Raw genomic sequence first — 23,876 nt, forward strand, 5'->3', positions numbered from 1 at the left:
TGCAGAAGTTATCACCCAGCTCGAAACTGACAATATTTGTCATGCAGCCACCCTTTAGATTTTAGAGACCTACCTGTCATCACAATCATCCCAGTTTGTTTTCACTTTAGTCCTAGATTTTATGCTCGCTTAGTACAAAATCCTTTTGTCCTCTGAAGCAATGCTGTTGTTCTTTGATGACATGCCGGTGTTGTCCTGAAGGCAATGAATTTATGTAACGTTGTAGTGCCATGGGGATGTCTTGTCCCATATGATGACAAAAGAACATTTACGTGTAGGAGATGCAAAGTTGAAGTTGTCCTATATCAACTCTTCTGTGGCCAGTTATTGGTTCATCCTGCATAGCGCGTGTCTTCAAATGACTCGATCCTACTCACTGTGTGAGAAACCAAACAAAAAACAAAAACATGGACGACTCCATCTGAGAGTGCTTCCACATCCACAGCTATAAAATTATACACCAATATAACGACCCCGTCCATTCCATGTCCATGTACCAGGGAGTAAACTTTCCCTCTTGTGTAAGAGGTATTTGTAGTGTGTGTGTGTGTGTGTGTGTGTGTGTGAACGTGCATTGACATGTCCTAAAGTCCACGTCACCTTTAGTTGGGATTGAATTAGAATGGAGGAAATGCAGGTATTAACCACAGAGTTGCCGTCAAATGCTCCGGACAAGCCGTGGCATGTTTGTAAACAAATGTGTGTCTGGATCACTGAGATCCCTGTCCAGTGGTTGAAGGTCATTTGTACACCCTTTTGTCATCAAAGTGAGAGCCACCTGTAGATAGCGCAGTTGATATGTTCAGTCCATTTGGAAAGGGTGTCACAAATCTCAGTTCTTCCTTTGTGGAACACTTTACCTATCTGATGGAAATATTCTTTGGAACAACAGGAAACGAGAAAGCACTGCAGGAATAAATTGGTTATAATTTGTGGATTTGGATCCTTGGATTAGACAACTGGAGCAACATGACAGTGAAGCTGCCCAGAAATGTTGGAAGCAGTGTTTGAAATGTTTGTTCTGCTGTATGCTCTATGGGATTTACTCTTATGGATCATAGTCGGGTTTCATCAGTGGATAAAGAGGACATGGAAGTCATTACCAAGTGCTAATGTCTGGTTCTTAAAATTGGTAATTATGACAGTAACAATATTCCCTCTTATACAGTGGTGTACATGATTTCTTGACTTTCTTGCAGGGGGATGGCAACCAAACGATTTGGGATATTGCGAGAATGTTGTTTCATAGAGCAAGTTCTGGAGAAAAGAGCACATTTTGATTCCTCAAAGCCAAAGGGTGGTTGATTGATGATTACGACAGGATTTTTCTGTTGTATACACACACACACTTTAGGTCTGTGCATCATTGAAATCACTCTACTCAAATTTTGGTTCAGCAGAATTGTGTGTACATGCTACTTTTCTGAAGAACTAATGCTTTCTTTCTGACAAGTTGTATTTGTACTAGGGGAGAAGTTTTCCATTTGAGAATGTTGCTGCAGATGATGATAGGGATTAAACAGACTGTCGCAATGTTATGATACAGATGAAGAATGCAATTATGATGGATGGTTGTGATGACTGTGATATCAAAAAGTACTCTACGGTGTAGATGATGATAATGCCAGTGGTAGCTTTCATGAGAGTGATGATGCATTGATTTATGCTAATGCTGTTAATCTTTACATCAAAACACAGGGTATAGAGCAGCAGCAGTCAACCATGTCTGAACTGGAGGACAAGCTTGCTGAGATGAGAGCTGATATCCATGGCAAGGACCTGGAAAATGAGGTATGTCGCCAGACTTTATACATCCAGTACATCAATGAATCGTGATCATATAATCGCTCAAGACTCGTTTGGACGATATATGCATATAAATTAACAGTGTATTCCTGAAGGTGCTGCTGCAGTAGAATACTGTGTATGCCATATATTTAGCAAGTCTAATTTTTTGCGAATCGGAACTTCCCGAAAATTTTGCAGTTGGTTGAATTGGTGATTGTGGAGTACAGTGCTGAACGGAGAAGTGGCATGTGTACACGTCACATTCACGTCGGAATCAGAGTTTATAGTTATGCATGTTTTTAGATTTGAGAAATTCGCAAATATACAAACCTCGCACAATGTTTGACGGATACATTACGCAAAATAGTATTTCAAACCATTATAGCATGTGAAATGATGTGTTAGTATATCAGGATTGAAAATTTTTTTATTTATGCTTTTTTCTTTTATGTAAAATGATATGCCAATTGATACCATTGGCTCTATATCGTGACTAGCTTGGTAGTTCTGTAATTGGACTTTTGTACATGAGTGGTTTCCACTTATACAGAAAATGTAACTTGTCATTTTGATAAGCAACAGCTAAATAAGTGTAAGACATCTAGGGGCCGTTGAATTGTCACCCTTGTGAATCTCATGACAGAGGTTACAGCGGTCCTTGACTCGCAAGCAGCAGGAGTTGGATCGCCTGAGGGATGAGAGGAGAGAGTCTGAGGACCAAACTGATGGCTTGATGAGACAGAAGGAGGATGCACTCAAGGTAAGAATTATCACTCCTCCATCTTGTCTGTGAATTTCTGTGATTCCATGATCAGCCTGTAGAGATCTGTTTCTATGTACGTCAACCTGACTGGCATAATTTTGCAATTTATATCATTTCATTTTAGATTTTATAGCCCCACTCCAAAACCTTTATTACTCCTTAAGAGGTTTCAATGGTAATAATGAAGTGACAGTGTGTTGCATTTTGCAGTTTGTAAGAATGTTTTTGTCGCGATGGTATGTATGATGTTGGCTCAAATGATGTTGAAATGCTAGGACATAGTGAAAGTAATTTTGGGTATCATTTATTTCAATTCAGTTCAGATCAATTCTATGATATTTCTACAGAAATGTAAAAATATGAGCTTTGCTCTTGAATATATTTCAGTATTCGAAGGATCCAACAAAGTGCAAAGGGCCAAACTGGATGTTTTCCAAAAACTCAAATTCTGAGTTTGTTACATGAAACAGTTGCACATTACCAGTTCATTGCTGGTATTTTTAGAAATGGGGAGAAAAGGGGGATGTAGACAACTTGTAAAAACATGCTAGGGACCAGAAGGGAAGAGATCTTATCAAGTTTCATGTCTCGACATGCAAGAGTCAAGCTAAAATCGAAGACCATATGTTCCTTCTTCCTGTACAGCATGATCCCCCAAAGCTAAACTACAATCTCAGACCCTTTATAAAGGAAAACTTTTTGTGAATGTCTTCCTTGTATCTATGCACCGATTGTCAAAATGGATACATCTTAAGCGAGAATATCTTCAGTTCTTTCAAAGTATGTGATTGTTGCATAAAATGATATTGTCATTGAATGCATGAACAAAAAACAGACAAAAGTTGATAAGCGCCTCTGTTTGCTTGCTTTGAGTATACTCTTATGGCAATTTTATCATGAGAAATCATACATAGAGTTTTACTACATAGTGGGTGTGGTTTGTTTTGTTTTGTTTTGTTTTATTTTATTTTATTTTTTTTTTTTTGGGGGGGGGTACAGTTCTTGTTGTGGCATTTCTAGGTATGTTTTACTTGATAATGGTACTATGTTTCTTCCTGACTCCCAATCTATCGTCTCTAGCTCTTGAAGGACCAACTACAGGACGCTAAGGCACAAGCCAAAGAAAATGCTGATGCTATTGAGCAACACTACCAGGTATAGCAGTTCAGCTTTGATATCTTCCTTTATCAAAATATATCAATGTCGCAGCTGATTGACAAATTGCCCTACATTGACGTACATGTTGTAAATAAGCACAGTATTAATCAGTGTTTTAGTTGTAGTCATGATAAAAAAATCATACACATATGTACTCGGGCTGGATTCGAACCAACAACCTCCTGATCAATGGACAGCCATTCTAACCACTAGTCCAGCCCTAGTATTTGATGCCCATGATTTTTTTTTTTTTTTATCATGGCTACTATAAAATGCTGATTAATTTAGTGCTTCTTTATGTCAATGTAGGGCAATTTGTCTATTAGTGGCAATAAAAACAACGTGACACAAGAATTTAATTAATTTGCATATTAATATTATGAGTATTTGCAATGTTACATAGCTTAACACATGAATGATAATTTTTTGTGTCAATTTCATTCTGGTTAAAAATGTGTATTTGTTTTAAAAGCAGGCAATGTAGATGATTATTGACTTTTTCACATAAGTAGAAAAAAAAAAGATGTGGAATGAGGACAGGAAAATGATACAATGTATTTTTCATATTTTGTGCATTTTGTATGTCATGCAGTTTCACAGCTGTACGAAATATAAATTCATTATTGTTTTATTTCAGTTGGATTTTTTCAATATCAAAGAGGTTTGAATCCTTGATTGGAGGGCGGTTCGCATGTAAATTACAAACCCCAAGTCAAAATGTCAACTTAAAATAAAAACCTAGACACTGACTTGTATGATATACATAGCTCTCTAATGAGGAAGATTGTGTAAACAATCCTGGAATAGCAGCAGTCTTTCATTAGAGGTTTCAGCGTTGCCTTGAATTTTAAAAAGACAAGGACAACTTTGAGAATGCATTCAATCTGTCACAGCATGGCAAAGAGTACATACTGTGCAGGGAGCAGAATGCATGCAGCACTTGTGATGTGTTCATAAGTAATCAAATGTCAGAAGGTGTCTGAATTTTGAACTCCCCCAATTTTCTCCCGTCTGGCGTAGAACCTCCTTGATGATAGCCAGCAACAGTTGGAGCTCAAGGAGAAGGCGTTACAGAGGCTGACGAAGGGACTGCAGGAGAAGGACCGACTCATTAAGGTGAGTTTAGCACCTCAAGGCTTTACTCCACCTAACAAAACAAAGCTGAGCACAATAAATGCAGCCATGTCAACACACACACATACACATTTCGCATGGAGCAGCCTCCTCATTTAAAGTGAAACTCCAGTTTACTATCAAGAAGATTGTATGGCATGGTGTGAAATCAGGCAAAAAAAATATGAGCAAAAGTTTCATTACATTGGGACATTGAATTTGTGTATGTTTTCAGAAAACTGCAACATCTTTCATTATCACATTCTATGCAGATAAGAGGAGACAATCCTTTTTTTTTTTTTTCTAGATGACATTATAAGCATTAAATAAGTTTAAGTCAGGACATACCTATTTTGTTTTAAACAAATGAATAATAGTTAAACACGAAGGCTGTTTAACATTTAGGGGCAATTACTGGACTTCATTCTCAGAAAACTTTGTGTGCCAGCCGGCAAAGAAAACTTGCCACCTCAAAGGCTAATTGCCAAACAATACACAGAAAGAGTTGTAGAACATCCCTGTATTGTGACTGCTGAAATCAAAATCAGATATACAGGCAGTGGCCTTCATTTGTTAAACATGGCATGGGGACAGGAAGGGAGTGAGGGGGTTGGTTTTTCACAAGAATAGTATATGTGATGTGATTACTCATGTGCCAAATAAACCACAGCTTAAAGTGTAGGATACAATGTAACATGTTCCTGATAAAGAAGACTTTTTTGTTTATCTTCTTTTTTTTTTGGTCATCCCTCAAGAACATAGTGGCAGTTCCTTGGATTGAATACTTAGAGCATTATAACGTGTGTCTGTTATTTTTTTACAGTGTGTGTATTGGGGGGGGGGGGTGGGTGATGATTTATATATTCTTTGTAGTATCGAGATAATCATTTCACTGCATGCATGAGAATATTACACATTATAAAAATATTGATGACGTTAGAGATGGTTGAATTTGCAGGTGTATTAAAGACACTGGATTTCATTCGATTATCTTTACATCAAGCCCTACTTGTATTGAAAGAATGCAATGCACTTGCTTTGTTATGAAGATTTTTTTTTTTTTTTGTACATTACATGCTTGTCTTATCCACCAGAGCTGAGTTAACTATTAAAAAAAAAAATAACAATCTGAATGTGTTCATAACACAGTCACTCTTACACCATGCACGCTGTGATTTTCTAACCTAATCCGTTATACAATAGTCTACTCACGAAAAGGTTCTCGCTGAATGCAAAATGTGCAGTCACCTGGTTTCTCTTTTCATTCCTCAATTAAAGTGGAATTGTCCAAAACAGGTCTGTGGATTTATTTCATTTTGTTAGATTCAGCAATGGAAAAGGCACATCCTTTCATGTACCCTAAATATGTCCCCATGCATTATATTTGTCCCAAGTCCTGTTTTCTAATTTTGTCTGTGTAAATATAATAGTACATGTAGCATACAATTTGTACATCTAGAAGGTAATGATTCTGTACTTTGACTTTCTTGGAGCCATGTTTGAGTGGTAATTTAAAACCTATGATCTTGTTGGACAGCTGTTTGCTTCAATAAAGTACACCTTTTATTTGCTGTTTATATCTCCTTTTTTTTTTTTGTTACTCATATTTTTTGTTAGGTAGGGATGGGATAGTTTTGGCTGTAAACTTTATGCCTGTTTAGATAGCACTATTTATATCCATAATGCAATATTTGATGTGAGAGAATGAGTAAGTATTTACCTAGTGTAGCCAAGTTAAGCTGTATCACTGTAATGTGCATGTCCATTTCTTCCATCAAACCACACAAACATACTAATCTGCATAGGATTACATGGAACTCGCAAAGAATGCCAGCTTGCCGGATGTAAGTTTTCACACATCGGTTGTTGCACAGAGCATGCCTTGTTATCTGTGAATACTCTTTAACTTGTGTAGTACTTTTGCTTGTTTATTACATCTCTCTAACTTTACTGAGTAACCATGTCATGTCAGCATGTTAACACATTGTCATATAGTAATACTGCTGAAAGGTATGTGATGTATGGATATGTATATATGTGTATGACAACTTCATGACTTCTTCATATTGTAATAGACAGCACTAACTGTTCATTCATCTTAAAAAAAAAAAAAAATGCCTGGTAATGATATGTAGCAGCTTTAGAGAACAGTGTCAGTTCTTCTTTGGAAACAAACAAACAAACAAACGACACCTTTGCACCAGCAATCCAAAGTGTATTAAAATCACATTTGTTAACATTTTGTCTTGATTTTATTTTTTTGTTTTTTTATTTTTTTGTTGAAACTAGAAAATCCTTTTAAAAGTTAAGGCACAAGTGACATTTGTGGAATCCAGACTTTGACATCTTAAAACCCACTTTTTAAACTTTTGGAAGGTTCAGGCAACTATCAATTTGTTTGTTTTGTTGTTGTTGGATTTTTTTTTTTTTTTTTTTTTTTTTGGGGGGGGATATTTGAAGTTGTAGTAGATTGATATAACCTTACATATTTTCTTCTTTTTATATGGATAGATGAAATAAATAGATAGATGTAACACATTATCAAACAATTCAAAGTTCATTCGTGCTTGTTATAGCAATTGCAATACTCGAATCATGCTATCATATTATATTAGAATTAGCAAAAACTGTACAGTGCAACCAAGCTAGTATATTCCATATACTGTCAGCTGCCTCCATATCTTGACACTTCTCTACCTCATTTGTTTTGTACATATACAATATGAATATTCATACACAAAACTATTGATAAACGTGCACCAATCAAGTGATGTCTCTCCTTAGATGGAAGTACATTGTTCCATGGATGGGTTTGGATTCTCTCTGCACATTTACCATTAGTATCACCATGCAAACTGTATCATCACTCTGTATAGCACACTGTCCTGTAATATTATATCAGCCTGGGAACACGCTCTGATGGGTATTTGCTGTAAACTTGGTGGAAGTTACAATTGTATGAATCAAGAGATGTTCTGTTGAAATGTATTTTCTCTTCTTTTTTCTTTTCAACCTGTGACCAGTTTGCAATCTAGCTGGTACATGTATATTTGAAAGCACAAAGCATGCATGCATTTGGTTTGATAAGAATTTGATGCATTAACTCACACTGCATGTTATTGCCATAATGGCTGTTTCAGCACTATAGATGGCAGCTTCAACTGATTATTTTATTCTCCTCTTGCACTTACAAAATCCATTTCAGTTATTTACTAATTTAACCACTGTTATTGGTATCACAAAATATACATGCAATAGGTTGTAAAGAAACATGTAACAGAAATTGAAGGCACTGTTTAACAGTGCTTTCTAGTTTGAGAAATCTGAGCTGCACAGCCCTGTAACATACTGACAATGAAGCAAAGAAAAAAAAAAAAGAACAGAAAAATTCCTGCAGATTAGATTGATGGTTGATTGCTTCAGAATATTTGAATATCTGAGAGTGACTGGATTAAAGATATTCAGATCTTTGTTTTCCCCATCAACCTAAGAGTCATGATAAACCACATTTGAAACATTCGATTAACATCCTATATGGTGATATTTGTTCATAGATGCATGTATCTCAGTTGCAACAGCATATTACATTTTCAAAACTGTTGTGTGCGTTCATATGTGTTTTTCATCCAATTAAAGATTATGCAGCTCAGGCAGCAAAACTTTAACATACTTGCCAACTAGTAAGATTTTATCAGATTCAGTGAGATTTTTTACGTTAAAAATAGCAAAATCAGATTTTCTGTCAGAGAAATCAGATTTTTAAAAAAATATTTAGATATACCTTTCATGTGTATTTTCTGAAGATTTGACCGAAAGTAAGATTCTTAACTTCAGTTTGCATATAAAATAAGATTTTTGCAATCCACGAGTAAGATATTTCATCTTGAAATGTTGGCAGGTATGCTTTAAGACAAATGTTAAATTTCAGCCTCTATAATGTTAACCAATGCCTCTAAATTGTGCTTCGCACACTTGTTTAATCTGTTAGGTGTGTTTCTGTTTGTTAAATGTCAACTTGTTGAGCAATTAAGTAAACAAATGTACCTGGTGCACTATCTCAGAAGTAGTTCATGTTTCACTGTATTGCACCTCTTCCTAGTAATGGTTCTCCATGGAGTATTCTGTTTTTCACATCACTACATAGCCACATTTCTTTGACATCACATTGCGATTATCCAGTCTCCCAGAGTGTTTTCTCGTCTGTCGTGTGCAGTATATTTGTTTTAAAAGTGTGTTCTGAAGTCATCTTTTTCGACTTATATATTTTCCAGTCAATCAAGTTTGTTACTTCTGTGAATCTTTACTATTAGTAGAGATTTCTTTATCTTATCACTTTGATAATAGTAGTTGGATCTGATTGTAGCTGGTTAGTTTGCATGACGCATAAACACAGACGATAGTAGTCTGGTCACACTTCATTGGAGAGACATACGCATTTATTGCCATTCGTAGCAAGTAACATGTGACTTGAACATCATGGTAGTGTACCATGCTTGGGTTAATTGATGATTATCAAGTTATGTCTACATCAGAACCTCTCGTGTAAGTTTCAAATAATTTATGGTGAATGATACCATTTCAAAGAGTTTTGTATGGTAAATCGTCCAGGGCTTCCACACACAGGGTATCTGACTGATAAGGTTACCACCAGTTTCATATAATTTGTAATTACATGTACAACTATATGCTTCTTGTTTGAACTTTCGATTCCCAGTATGATAATTTTTTTGCTGTCATAATCATTGCAACATAGAGAAAAGCCTGGATGTTGTAGGGACAGAAACTTGAGACTATGTCAAAATTTCACAAGTCAACCAGAAAGAATTTTGCTTTTGTTCTTCCCTTTAGGCTCAATATGCCTCGACTGATGGTGTCATTCAGGATCTGAGAGACAAGCTAGCTGACAGAGACAAGGCTATACAGGTGAACCTTTATTTCACTAAGTCATGTGATCTGTTACACTGATACCTTGTTTCTAATGACCAAGAATGAACTGTGAGGTGTTGTTTTAATCCCTCTCTCACTCTTTTTGTAATCAGGGATAATTGGTCAAATAATGCTTTTGCATGAAATTTCCATGCCTAAGCATTTTCATGCCAACCTTTATAGTGGGCTGAATTTCTGTATCTCTAATTTCCAAGGCAGTGTACATGTAGCTTCAAGGTATGCTTGCAGTAGAATGCCTCAAACAAACTAAATATATTCTTGAAAAACAAAACAAAACAAAACAAAAACAAATAGCATTTAAGATTGTATTTGCTTTTTTGGAAGTTGCAGGTAGATGTCATTTACAAACTGTGCAAGCAGTAGATGAATACTTGTGCAAACAATTATGCAATTTTAATCAATGCAAAGCATATGCATGTAATCCCAGTATGGATGAGAAATATGGTAGGGTTGTGTGTGAACATGATTAATATTCATTACCACCACTGTCCTCCTTTTGGTTGGGCAGGAGGCCAATGAGGATAAGGCAAAGGCACTGGAGGCAAAGGAGGCGGAGCTAAGAAAGCTGAAGCAGTCGCTAAAGGATCACCAGAAGGACCTGGAAAAGGCTCACGGCGAGATCATGGAGGACGCCAACAGATTAGGGGTTCGTATGTGGAGGAAATTCATCCCCTGGGAATGTGTGTGTCCAACCACATTGTGCCTTCCCCTGTCAGAAATGATGTGCTTGATCATGTTATAATGCACATTCCCTATAGACCAAAGATTGATTGGAGTTGGGGCTGAGTGTGTTAATGCTTGCTCTTTTCTTGAGAAGAGATTATAGAAGAGCAACTACATGTGATTTGTTATGAGGAAAGTATCTTAGGGGCTTAAAAAACACAAAAGAGAAAGCAAAAGTTTGCTCATTACTATAGACGTCTGAGTTAGAACAGGAATTCTGTTTTTAGTTTGTATCGAGTCCTAATGTACATGTATTAGATACGAATGTGGTGAAATTTGCTTAGATTGTGAGATATTTAGAGTTACACTGTAACTCTTTATAAATGACAAATATTTTATTGAATTATTATCCATTACTGTGAAAATAGGTGATCGTGGACTATTAATCAAAGCTTAATTTATGCTGTAGGCAAATCTGCCTTGATAGTTTTCACCATAGTTCACCAGTAAATGGAATAAATCCATCATGAACTAAGTCATGATTTTGCACTCTACAGGAACTAGAGGCAAAGTTAAAGGATCTTGACAACAAGAACAAGCAGCTGTCGGACAACGTGAGGGTGCTCAACAAAGCAAATGAGGTGAGTAAGATAAGCCCCATCCCTATATTTCATCATCATTGTTTGAGAACCAAAAAGACATTGATACTGTGCAAATACCTACTGCATTAACAATCTAACAATCTTCTGTTACTCAACAGACTGAGATGCAGATACTGAAATAAAATTGCTGTCTTTTGTGTCATCTGTGGTGTAATGTGTTTTTTTTTTAGCCATGTCATACTGAAATGCTGTGTACTTTCATGTTAAAGAAATATGCGTGAATGCATGATGTGTCATGAATTTTCATGATCTTTGTGAGAGGCATGTGGTTGAAAAAGAAGCACAGCCCATGTGTGAAGAGGTGTAAGGAAGATCCCAAGTGAACAGCAAGTGACAAGGAAAGGAGATCAAATTACTGTGATATAAGATCATGTCTACAATGGTATGTGACATGGTTTGGAGATGCCTGATGCTTCTTGGATCGCTTTGGTATAGGTTCTTTTGACTCCTTCCATTGTGCATGAGACTCGGTCCATCCACAATAAAAGCAGAACAGTCAGTCTGAGATGTAGTAATGCTAATTTTCAAAATGACTCTCCACACCTGCTTCTCTAACCATCCACAGGACGCGGAGGACAACCACCAGCGCTCCCTGGGAGAGAAGGACGCCATCATAGGTCGGCTCCAGGCAGCCATTGCAGGAAAGGAGCGGGAGCTGGAGGAGGAGCGCGGAGCTCAGCAGAAGCAGAGGGAGCAGAGTGGGGCAGCACGGGACGAGGCCATCAAACAGCTTAATGATCGGCTCAGGGCCAAGGACAAGCAGCTGGAGGCGAGTACTACCTTAATCCATCTATCCCTGGGGGAATTGGCCTGCAGAAGTCATCGTCTTACTAAATTGGCAACACTGAATTTCACTGCACATCTGATATGGGATGAATGAGATGGAACTGGTTGCATTCACCAAATCTCCACAAAATCAGAGATATGTTTACATATATTTGCCAGGTTGAGATAGAATCAGGATATGTAATCCTCTAACATGTGTTGCCAATTTTTAGTCCTGAATTTAGCGATGCAGGGGTTTTTGACAATTCTACAACCAAAAAAAGAGCCATATAATCACAAAAAAGGGACTCAAGTGGGGAGAATTATTTACTTACCGTATGAAGCAATAATGATAAACACTAACACAATTATGATGAAAGATACAACAGTGTTGTGTGTGGGACATGAGAGGTTGAGGCCAAATTCCAATTCTAATGATCATTTCTTTCATGCTGAATGTTACTCCTCTTTTGGGCCAATATTCCATATGTCATTGACAGGTTGCCAAAATGAGTTCACAACAGCTTTCATTTTCAGCTTTTGAGCATTATGTTGAAATGCTTCTTATTCTCATTGATTTCTGTTTGTCGTCGTCCAGGAGATCGTCCAGGAGCGAGCCGATGTCGCCGCAGCGAACGAGAAGGCCACCCAAGACTTGCTTCATACTATCAGAGACAAGGACAGCCAGATAAAGGTGAGAAAAGCAAGTATGGGACTTGCATAGATTAAATACCAACTCTGCCATCCATCTGTACAAGTAGTGTACTTCAGGTGATTTTCTTGTGTGAGGGATAGCTATTCATGGGTACAAATCTTGTGACTGTATACTTGGTGTGTTGTCAGGTTACCCATATAAAGTCAGTGATTATTAAAGGGAAGAAAATGTGCGGAAAGCTGATTTTGGCGATTTTTCTTCTTCTTTTTTTGAAAATGGACTTTTGCTGAAATTGAGTATGTGATTCTTTAACTACCACCTGTCAAAATTAAAAAGTCAAAGGTTTGTTCCCCTCCCCCATAATATTATGTAATGTTACATTATCTTTATGTCAGTAATGGCAATGACTCACTAACTCAAGGGACTCTCTTGTTTTCCACATCATTTTCTTCTGATGATGTGGAAGTCAGTACTTAGGAAGTCAGTCAGTGCTTAGGAAGTCAGTACCCTAGTAGTACAGTGGCCTGCCGATCTGTTGGTTCACAGTATGTTATCTGTGCTGTCTCTGTGCATGCCACCATATCTATCCTCTTCCTTCTTCTTACTATGTCCCTCCCGCTCCTCCCTACACCCCACAGGATCTGAACGACAAGTACAATAGGGCTCTGGTTGACAGTGGCAACGCTGTCAGAGACCTTCAGAGGCAGATTGCTGAGAAAGAATTTGAACTGCAGGTATGTTATGGGTCTCATCACGTTGTTGCTATGCTTTGGGGGGATGTACCATTATAGCTAAATCAGCAGTTTTCTCATATTACTCCAGATGATCGTTTTCAAAATGCAATGCAGTTGATTTGCAGAGACCTCTGCTACTTTTAATTGTTCGGTTATCATACTTTACTGTGATAACCTTGATTTCATAGAAGTGTTCTAAAAAAAATTATGTTACCAAATTAAGCTTTGTTGCAGCATTTATGATGGCCCCTGTCCTTATTGTACTCTGTGCTGTAATCTCCAAGAGACTTTTCCCGACTCCCCTTAAAAATCCAAATACAAATGTATGAGTTTACCTTATAGAAGATATAACTCCTCTTTTTTATCAAAGACTTAGAGAAATTTGCCAGGGGACAAAAAATGGTACTGGGAGATGTTTATCAATTGGGAGATGCTTTTAAAAGTATTTGTTAGAGAAATTTCTTTTGAAACTCAGAAAGTTAAGTAATGTGCTGGTAAAGGTATATCATACTTAGTATATACATATACCTACAAATTGTTCAAACATTCATATGTTGAAATGAAAATGTTATATTTCATGTGCTTCTCAGAGTGCTGAAGACACACTAGCCAGGGCTGACCAGCAGCAGGCAGCAGTGCTGGGGAAACTGAGGAATGCCTTGGCTGAGAAAGACAAGACCATTGAGGTATTGAATCCTTCTTTTTCTTTGCATGTCTCCAGAAGGCACAAGGAGACCTCATATCATAGCTCTTTTACTTTTTTTCTTTCTTTTTTTTCTCTCTCTCTCACTGATACAAATTCAGATTTACTAAACACATCATTAAAAACAGAAAATAAAACGTGATATAGAAATAAATGAATGTAGATGTGAACAAGAAAATACCAGAGTGCATAAGCAAACAGGAAGATGAATACAGGTTTTTGAAAAAAGGGGAAAAAAGGAAATCTTACTTACTTCAACACCTTGTGAGTATTCCACCAGTATTCCATGAAAAATGTATGATGAGGATTGTGCAAATGTGGAGGATTAACAAGACAGTTGTATGTTACATAGTACATATTCACAATAGTGGGGGCGCTGTGGCAGAGTGGATAAGACTCTCGACTCCCAACCGGAGGACCCGAGTTCAAATCCCGCGCAGTGCTTACGTCCTTGGACAAGGTGTTTTTACCCACAATGTCCCTCTTGACCCAGGTGTATAAATGGGTACCTGGCAACGCCGGGGTAATAATAATTGCAGGGCCCTCTGGTAGAGCAATGGCAACACTGAAGAGGCTACCCTAGATAAATAAGACCTTATCATTATCATATCATTATCAATAGTGAACGCTCTTGTGTGAAATTTAAGGGAAAACAAGGAAAACTTTTTTTAGACAGAGTTTCTAAACCTGCCTCTAATCTCCAGAAACTCCTCGAGAGTGGTAGGGAAAAGGACCGTCTCTTCCTGGACATGCAGCAGTCGGCAGTCCGTGCCTCACCCAGCCCTGGACACCAGGCCGAGGTTGCTCGGCTCAGGGATGATGTTGACCGGCTGTCCAGAGAGCTGGACAAGAAAAATGGTGAGCATTGTGAAAATAAAAGAAGAACACCATACAATTGGATGTTTGATGTCTTTATTGTTTACTGGTCTATAATATCTGTCAAAGTCTTCCACTGTTAAGGTTGTGCAAGTTGACAATAGAGAAATGTGATTGACTTTGCTAGCCTCTCTTTATTGTTACACTCTATTAGCAGCAATCTTTTATCAGTATTTAATGCATCTTCGGTTAAGCCAGCTGATTTTTTTGATTTTTTTTTTAAATCAGAGTTAAAATGCATCTTTGATGAAGCTAGCATCAGTAAGTTACTTAAGGAATGGTATATTTCTTTTTCCAGCCCTGATTGCAAAGTTGAAGTCTGACCGCCCTGATGAAGACTATGTAGCAACTCTCAAAGAAGACCTGGATAACAAGAATAAACTTCTCGCCAAAGCCAAGTGAGTATGATCCTTCCAGAGTGTTAGGAGATAGGACTCTTTATCTAGTAATTTTTAATGACTTTGTGATGGCATCTATTCATATTGGTGAAGGGACGAACAGAATTTGTGAATTCAAGGAAGCAAACATGAAAAGTAGCATGCCAGAGAAGAGTGACAAGTGTCTAAAGTTTATGACCTCATTAAATAGATATAATAATATATAATATTCATAGAGCGCTTAATATCATATTTCTAAGCACAAGGATATCACAGTGCTGCAGACATCTGTGTGTTTTGGGGTGTTTTTTTTTTTTTTAAGCATCTGTGATATGAAATTATCTCTTGTCATGATATTGAAATGCAATTACTGGGGGAAAAAAATCACCTGTTCTGTGCTGAGAAAAATCATTGGCATGACAGCATCATTGACTGTGTGATTAACAATATTTTCCTCTCCTCGCAGGGAATCATTGGAGAGTTTACAAGATGAGCAGGAGGCTGATCGACAGAACAAGCACTCCATGGTGAGTGAGAGGGACTTTCACTCGATAAGTGTGTCAAGTACAGAACGGTCCAGGATCACAGAAGTACTCCATCACTTCACATATTGCTTTCCATAGATTCTCACATTTATGTAGTTTTAACTGGTTATGACAATAATTGAAAAAACAACAATAATAATAAATAAATAAAAGACCTGAAGGAATTGAATAGATATAAGGGAAAATGAAGGAATTATTTTATTACTGTGCTTTTTTTTTTTTCAACCTGATTGTGCTTTTGAGTTTAGGAAAAGTATTCTTTTTTTTTGTGGTTGTGATAATTATCTATTCAAAGCAAATTATTTCACAGACAGAAATGCTTGTTTTGTCCATGACTAATCTAGCAAAGTGAAAGTTGTAACCATGAGTTAGTTTGCTCTTTAGAGGAACAAAAAAAAAGTAATAATAATTGAGGAATTGTGGAATATGAAGTTGTATGAGCCATACACCGACAGTCGATGAGCTATGATTTGCAAACTATCATGCTGTCATCTGTGTCATGAAGTCTGTTTTACAGTGTGAATCTGTCTTGTTCTGGCTTTCTTATTGCTCAACGTGCTAATTTCTCTCTCTCTTTGTATAGGCCAAGTTGCGACGGAGGATAGCAGAATTGGAGGATGAGCTTCAGGAGAAGCAGGATCGCATCGACGCCCTCAACAAAGCCGCCAGGATCAAGGATAATTTATACCAGGTAGGGATGCCTGAGGATGGTCTTGTGCAGTGTTTTAGGATTACTTTCTGAGGACAGCTGTGTGAGGATGCCCTGTGAGGATGGCCAGATGAGGGTGGCCAGTTGAGAACGGTCATTTGAGGACTGCTGTATGAGAATGGCTGTGTGTCAATACTCTGTATATACTCTCAAGTTAACTCCTCGTATTATAACTTCAAATAATGAATGGGAACACTTTGAGTGCATAGGTGTTCATGGGAGATGATGCCCGCCAGTAGGACAAAAGTAGTGTGTTGTCCTAACTGAATGAATGCCAAAATGTTGATTCACGCTTCTTTGTCAGACAGGTAACTTGAAAATATTTCGCAATTTGATTGCTTCCTCTATAAATCAGAGTTCTAAAACATAAGGTTAAAGATGGAAAAACAAATGCAAAATATCTACATGGATGTTTGTGAAAAGACCCTGTTTCATCTCTCTCTTTTTTCTCTACTTATCATTCTGTAGGAACTGAAAATGGAAAATTCAAAGTTTGTCGACAATGAGAAGAGTCCCCGTGGCAGTGATTCTTCAGATCAGGTTTGTGACAGCATTACTCGATTTCATTTGTCTTTTGCCGTAGTAGGTCCTTAGATTCTTTGTTGTTGTTGAATCAGTGTGCGTGGTATTTCATTGAAGAGTTCAATAAGCTGTAGGTTAAGCCTTCAATGTTGATGATGATTTAGTGTCGTTCCCCACAGCTGCTTGAGTTTGAATTATCATCTGATGTCACCTCATCTGGGAAATCTATGCTGTTACAATGGTTTAATTTAAAGAAAAAAAAAAGTAATCAAGCAATTTTACCACATTCTAATTAAAGACCATTTAACGGGTAAGTAAGTCTTCTTCACATTACTTTGTTCCAGGGCTGTATTTAATAACTGACATTTACACTCTACTAGTGTAGCACTTGTAAGCATTGTCCAGTCTGTCATGTAAATACATTCATTTGATATGCCTCCCTGAATCTATTAGCTAACTTTTCCTTGTTTTTTTTTTTTTCCATCTTGTGAATTTTGGAATAAAACACAAACACAGCTCCAGCAGCTTCTGCAGGACCAGATCCGGGAGTTGAGTCGGCTGACCGATGCCCTGCACTCCGCCCTTCCTCTCAACGTCAACATCACGCACCAGAGTGAGGCTGGGAGTAACCGGGGCGGGATGACTGACGCCAAGTCAGGATCCATCAGAGACGTGCTTGGAGCGGAGCTGGCAGCCATGCAGTCCCTCCGACGCCAGATGGAAGAAGGGATGGGGCGGACAAACGAGGGCAACCACCTCCACGTGGTGATCGACAGACAAGGTGTGGTGCAGTCGGCCACCACCAGTGGTGTGGGTAGCGGAATCGGCAGTGACAGTACTGGTTAGTGTAGCATGTCTATGGGCAATGGTGATCTAACAGCACTAACCACTCCTAAACAAGGGTACTTGATATTTACCTTGCAGGGAACTTGATATTAACCTTCCATCATATGACATGGCATGATATTCATTTTTTTTTTTTGGACATCTTTGATTGGACCATTTGAAGCATGAGTGTAACTAATCTCTAAGCAGGTTAGATTTGGGTTTGTAGAATTTACATTTAAAAAATATAGCAAATAATTTTGAGCATGTAAGTCTTGATTTTAGCTCGATTAGATTCAAAATACTGGCAAGATGCATGCATTTGAGCCATCAACAGTGCATGTGTTTGGTGAAGGTTGATAGACTGTCAATGCCTATTGCAGTAATGCATGATATAATTGGATACCTCTACCATCTCAATTTCAGACGTTTCGCCAACCGTCACCACGGCCAGTGAGGCCCAGCGCAGGAGCTTTGGTGTTGGTCACGACCCTGACATGATGCAGCAGCCTTCCCGCTTCTCCCACCAAGACAACGGTCTCTACATTCCCGTCCCTCAGTCCCCCATCACCCTGGACGACATCCGCGACTCCAACGCCGCTTCCAATGAGGAACTCCGGAAGGAGGTGGACGACCTGCGCTCCAAGCTCAAAGAGGCCCGGTGGCGGCAGCAGTCTCTGGAGAAGCGGCTGGAGCGAGAGGAGCTGGACAGCCTACGCAGCATCCCTGGACAGGAGCAGGACGGGGACCCGCAGCTGGTGGCCGGGCTCCAGAAGGATCTGGCTGCCCTGGGGAAGAAGCTGCGGGAGAGCGAGAAGCACAACGCCACCCTGAAACAGCAGCTTGATGCGGCACTACTCAATCAAGCAAGAAGTGACAGTTCAGGTGAAGCGTCCTAACCTGCTCTTTTTAGTCAGTACTCATTGAAAAAGAATGAGGGAATGTCATCAAGTGCAGTAGGAAGTTTTTTACATATTATATGCAGTATCTCTATGAAATATGCATGTAGATTTAGAAATGCAATACATTGTACGTAGCTTGCATTTGTTTTTGTAATTTCTTTACCAGCATATCAAGATGGACTCATTCTGTTCTGTTTTTTCCCCCTCTCAAAATAAGATATGTTCCTAGAAAAAAAAAAGATATGTTTGTAGACTCAATGTTAATTCACTTTCTTGAAAAGTGGACAAACATGATATTCTCTGTCTTGAGAAGTTATACTACAATCAGAATGATGAGTGTGTGTATGAACAGAAAACTAAGCTGAAATCTTTCATATAGATGGACAATGCATGCCATGTTCAGATCATCAAATTTGATATGGAATGTCATTGTAAATGCAGATATCAGGCAAGATATGTTTCATGACAATGGATATGTTATGTTTGTAAACCAGGAGACCATGTTGTCCCCATATTGAAGCAGCAACTTGACCAGGCCAAAGCCCTGCTGGAGGAGAAGGACCAGAAGCTGCTTGCCAGTGAGCAGCAAAACGCCGCCCTGCGCCACCACCTGGGCATCGGTCCGGAGTCTCCACCGGACTCGGGTAGGGACCTGGTGGACAACCTCAAGCTGGAGAACGAGCAGCTCTCGTCCCAGCTCCAGGACGCTGTGCAGAGGGAACGCAGGAGGCTGGAAGAGAGGGACAGGGACCTGGACCAAGGGGCTGCAGCCGACAGGGCACGAGAGGCTCTGCTCCAGAAGAAGTTGGACAAGGCCAGGAACCTGATAGAACTCCTGAAACGACACATCAGACTCAACAACTCAGGGGCCGAGGGACAGGGGAGTGAGTTCAATCCAGAACTGATCGTGGACATGGCCCGCGAGATTGAGAGACTGAAGGGAGAACTGAAGAGTTCTGAGGATAGAGAGAAGGGACGAAATGGTGACGAGGTAGACATGGATGATCGCAGCAAACCCACCAAGCCATCGCCAAGAGCTGAGCAGAGGACTCTTCCTCCATCACTGCACAAGCAGCTGGAGAAAGCTCAGAGTGAGTTGAATGCAACAAAGAGGAGATTCAGGGCTCTTACTCTCAAACTCCATGCCACTGAAGGCACCGTCCACCAGCAGGCCGAACGCATCAAGCGTTACAGACGACAACTCCACAATGCAGGGGTTGCTGCACCAGGCACTCCGAAGCGTGTCAGCAGCGACTCCAACCTTGTGCGAACCTCTGTGTTTGGATTAACCAACCGTCGCATGTCAGGGGCATCTCTGTCACAGGTGCCCAGCTCTGACGATGACAGGGACAGCACATCATCTGCCAGTCTCAGTCTGTCGGAGAGGAGCTTTGGTGTTGTTGATGTAACATTTTCTGGGTTTGGTCTGACTGATGACACGGAAGAACTCAAGGAGCAAGTCACAGTCCTGAAAAAGCAACTCAAGCGGTGCCGCCACGTGATTCGCAAGCTCCAGACCCGCATCCAGAGTGCCGGCCTGAGCCGACCGGCCAGTCCGTCCCGTGATCCCGCCGACTCTAGCACGTGGTTTGAGCTCGTTGCCAACCGCAATGCCTTCGAGCGACTCCAGCAGGACCTGGAGAACGTCACTACCCAGCTGGAGAAGGTCATGGACGCCAACGCCTCCCTCCAGGAACGCAACGCAGAATTGCTCTCCGAGTTGGTGGAGCTGCAGACGCAGAAGCAGAACTCCTTCAGCGAGGAGGTCATCCGGTCGCAGGAGATGGAGATTGGGCGGCTGCACGAACAGCTGGCAGAGCTCCGCAGCTTGATGGGGGTGCTGACCAACATGCTGTCAGAGGCCCTGAGCATCCTGAAGGGGCTGGAGAAGGACAACAAGTCGGCCATGGAGGGTGTGTACTCTGAGAGGGTCACAGCCATTGAAGAGAGAATACGGGATGGCAACGAGGTCGTGGATACAATCACAAGACTACTTGGAGGTGAGACTTCTATTTAATGATCACCAGTGATGCACTGTCAGTATTTTGCTGTGAAGTTTACATTTGAATGCATGAAGTCATTTAATAGCACTACATGTTGCAGTTCTCAGTGTTAGAAATTAGTTAAAGTATTGCAGAGGTTTGCCCAATACTCGTGCCATAAAGCTGTCATTCAAATTTGACCGTGCACATTTTAGTAATTTTGAATTTGGATTGGAAACCACCAGATTAGGTGAAAATATATGTGTCACATAAACATACGAGCACTATTAAATGATTATCATTTGACCAGACAAGTTGCACATTTGAATTCAGGAAGCTTGTTTTCTTTCCTATTTCTAGGAGAAAACCAGTTTGGAAGGAGACAGACTGATGACGATGTTCAGGAGCTGTTCTCTGAAAGGTATGTGCATCCTAAAAATATTGTCACCATTGGCAACAGAGAGAAAAACTGAAATATTTTCTTTATCATGAGTAATCACATGTGGAAGTGGCCTGTACATATATGTCAGAAACAATTATAAACTGGTGCATTTTGTAATATAACTGTGTAGTAAAAAAAAATAGAAACCTCATATGTGGAAATTCAAGTAAATTTGATGCAGAATCTTGTAAATTGATGGACATTTCTGGAAATCATACATACAGCTCACTGCAAATGATTGATAAAAATGGAACACCTTGTCATTTTCCGTTTACCTTGATTCCGAGAATGAATCTATATTTAGTGGCACTGGCAGAAATATGTGGAGTACGCACGAACCAAAAGATTGACCATTCTATATTCATATGGACCATAACGGGCAAACCCTTTAAAAAGGCAACAAAAACAGCTTGTAAACTGTCTGGGATAGAATTTGTCAAAGATGAAATGTCTAAGACAATTTCCTTGACAAATGTTTGTAAGATGGCCTAGGTCTTTGATTAGTGAAACTAAGACAAGAAGAAAATGAATGATTGAAAATTAGAACATGAAAGTTAGGAATAAAAACCAAGAGAGGGAGAAAGGATGGCAAAAAACAGAAGGAAAAAGACAGAGAGAAATTAAAAATGGAAGGAAGAAGAGCCACCTTCAAATTTCAATCTCATGTGTTTGTTGTCAGACTGCAAGCCAAGGATGAACAGATCCAGCAGCTGAGGGGTGAGATCCGTGGCCAGCAGAAGCTGAACCGAGAGCTGCAGGAGATCCTTCACAACAACGAGGTCAAGGCCGATGCCCTCAGAGATGAACTCAAGAGGTGAGTACTTCCTCTGCACTGGTCTCTCTCTCTATATATACCTGCTTTCACACACATCAGCTGTTGGTTTGGGGATCGCGATATGAAAATCTGTTATATTTGGCTCCATTCAGTTGCAAAAAAATAGAATAAAATACTAGTAATATTGCTGCAAATGAAACACATTGAAACTTCACGTTGTTCATGCCTAAATAATGAATAAAGCGTGACATCCTGGGCACCCAAATGTATGGACCTAGTGCTGAGTTGCATTATTGGGTTTCAAGAATTGATGGTGTCTTCCCTTGCTGCTATTCCCAGCAGTCAGATTTAAAATAGTTTCTAATAGTCTCTGTTAATAGCTTTGGTGTCTGTAACAGACACATATCTCTGAATTGATTTTTCACTTCTGTCCTGCCTCAAACTACAGGCTGAAAGCAGAGCACAGGGAAGTACTCAAGATCCAGGAGGACCTCGACAGCCAGAAAAGGCAGAACCAGGATTTGCAGAGCGCCCTCAGGAGGCAGGAGGAGAGAGCCGAGGCAGCCAAGAAGACCCTGGAGAGGTGAGACAATTCTTGCAAGAATCTAGAAGGGGAAATAAGATGCACACAAACCCAGTGTCAAAGCTGCTGTGTCTGTAGACAGACACACACCATATCTCTGCATTCAAAGATTCCATTATCATACAGAAAGCTTGTGGTTGGAGGTGTGAGAAATGATCGTCCATTGTCATGATGGGTAAGAGTATGCTATGAACATGTGTTATCAAATGGATGGAGTAAATCAAAGTGATGAGAACAAGCAGAAAAAAGACAAAAGCAACAAAACACCAGCTATTGTGTAAGGTATCATCCTTGTGTTGAGACCATCAAAGACGTAACAAGTGTAAATGTGTATATCAATTTATTACCACTAATATTGAATGTTTAGTGTAAGAAGGTTGGAAGAAGCCAACTGTAAATGCTGCAATATTTTAATTCAACTGACATTCATTGTCTTTCTTCTCATTGCTGTCTGCTTCTGCTGTTGCCAATTTGCAGGGAGTACGAGAAAGAGGTGGTAAACCTGCGGGAGCGGTTAGAGGAGTCGAGGAGGACAAGCCCCAAGCACAGGGACCGCAAGAAGGCATCTCCCACTGGCTCCAGCTCCGACATCTCAGATGGTGAGGAGTGTTCTCTGCCTCATAGCCTTGCTTGTATTGATGCCTGTAATTTTGCCCGAAGATTAAGACCCCACTAATCTCCAAGTTGGCAGCGCAGACCTTTGAACAATTATGCATACCCATGGCAGGGATAATGTTTAAGCATTTGTGTTGTTCTTGGAAAGTCTTCACAAACTCATCATTTTCAACTACTAGGTATCTGCCGTAACAAATTGTATTTTTGTCTGTACATGTGATAATTGCACAGCTAGCAAGAAATATCAAAGTAAATAAATGCCTGCACATCTCTGCTTATCAAGTCATATTGATGGGATTCTACCCACAGATAAGTGAGTGATACACATTTTGCAATAGTATATCAAGTAATTTCAGGTGTTCAACATGTGCAACTCTTAATCCAAGAGCCCAGCTTCAACCTGTGTACAGTCCCATTCATTTATCTTTGTGTCTGCATCCCTTCCTCGTACCTTCAGGCCAGGGCAGCCAGTATTTGTACGAGACCAACTTGAAGCTGACCACAGAGAATCGCTCCCTTCAGCGCCGTCTGGTAGAGCAGGAGGACAGAGCACTGCGGATGAAAGCAGAACTTGACCAGGCTAATGCAGACATCAAGAGGTGAATAAATGAAATGATTTCCATCCTACAAGAAACCCATCAGAGCCATAATCACTTCTGTGCAAGCCATGTTGATGTTAACAATCTTATGACAAGGAGCAAAATACTTCTTTTTTTTTTAGAGCAAGATATTGCCATACAAATACAGTGGATCTGCAAAAAGCTAAACAAAA

General features: G+C 39.6%; 1 protein-coding gene across 1 annotated transcript in view; it reads left to right on the forward strand.

The window, feature by feature from the left end:
- Positions 1-23,876, forward strand: part of LOC140241246 (uncharacterized) — a 92,345-nt gene that overhangs the window by 57,658 nt on the left and 10,811 nt on the right. Inside the window, exons 14-38 of the mRNA XM_072320998.1 lie at positions 1,699-1,791; positions 2,432-2,548; positions 3,632-3,706; positions 4,730-4,825; positions 6,628-6,666; positions 9,671-9,745; positions 10,278-10,415; positions 10,990-11,073; positions 11,660-11,863; positions 12,458-12,553; positions 13,153-13,248; positions 13,839-13,934; positions 14,656-14,809; positions 15,126-15,225; positions 15,671-15,731; positions 16,333-16,440; positions 16,927-16,998; positions 17,497-17,821; positions 18,232-18,690; positions 19,202-20,707; positions 21,050-21,110; positions 21,811-21,945; positions 22,355-22,489; positions 22,967-23,088; positions 23,562-23,703. Coding sequence (XP_072177099.1) covers positions 1,699-1,791; positions 2,432-2,548; positions 3,632-3,706; positions 4,730-4,825; positions 6,628-6,666; positions 9,671-9,745; positions 10,278-10,415; positions 10,990-11,073; positions 11,660-11,863; positions 12,458-12,553; positions 13,153-13,248; positions 13,839-13,934; positions 14,656-14,809; positions 15,126-15,225; positions 15,671-15,731; positions 16,333-16,440; positions 16,927-16,998; positions 17,497-17,821; positions 18,232-18,690; positions 19,202-20,707; positions 21,050-21,110; positions 21,811-21,945; positions 22,355-22,489; positions 22,967-23,088; positions 23,562-23,703 — 4,589 coding nt within the window. The remainder of the gene's footprint in view (positions 1-1,698; positions 1,792-2,431; positions 2,549-3,631; positions 3,707-4,729; positions 4,826-6,627; positions 6,667-9,670; positions 9,746-10,277; positions 10,416-10,989; positions 11,074-11,659; positions 11,864-12,457; positions 12,554-13,152; positions 13,249-13,838; positions 13,935-14,655; positions 14,810-15,125; positions 15,226-15,670; positions 15,732-16,332; positions 16,441-16,926; positions 16,999-17,496; positions 17,822-18,231; positions 18,691-19,201; positions 20,708-21,049; positions 21,111-21,810; positions 21,946-22,354; positions 22,490-22,966; positions 23,089-23,561; positions 23,704-23,876) is intronic.

This window comes from Diadema setosum, chromosome 17, assembly GCF_964275005.1.
Source record: "Diadema setosum chromosome 17, eeDiaSeto1, whole genome shotgun sequence".
In the NCBI taxonomy this organism is placed as follows: domain Eukaryota; kingdom Metazoa; phylum Echinodermata; class Echinoidea; order Diadematoida; family Diadematidae; genus Diadema; species Diadema setosum.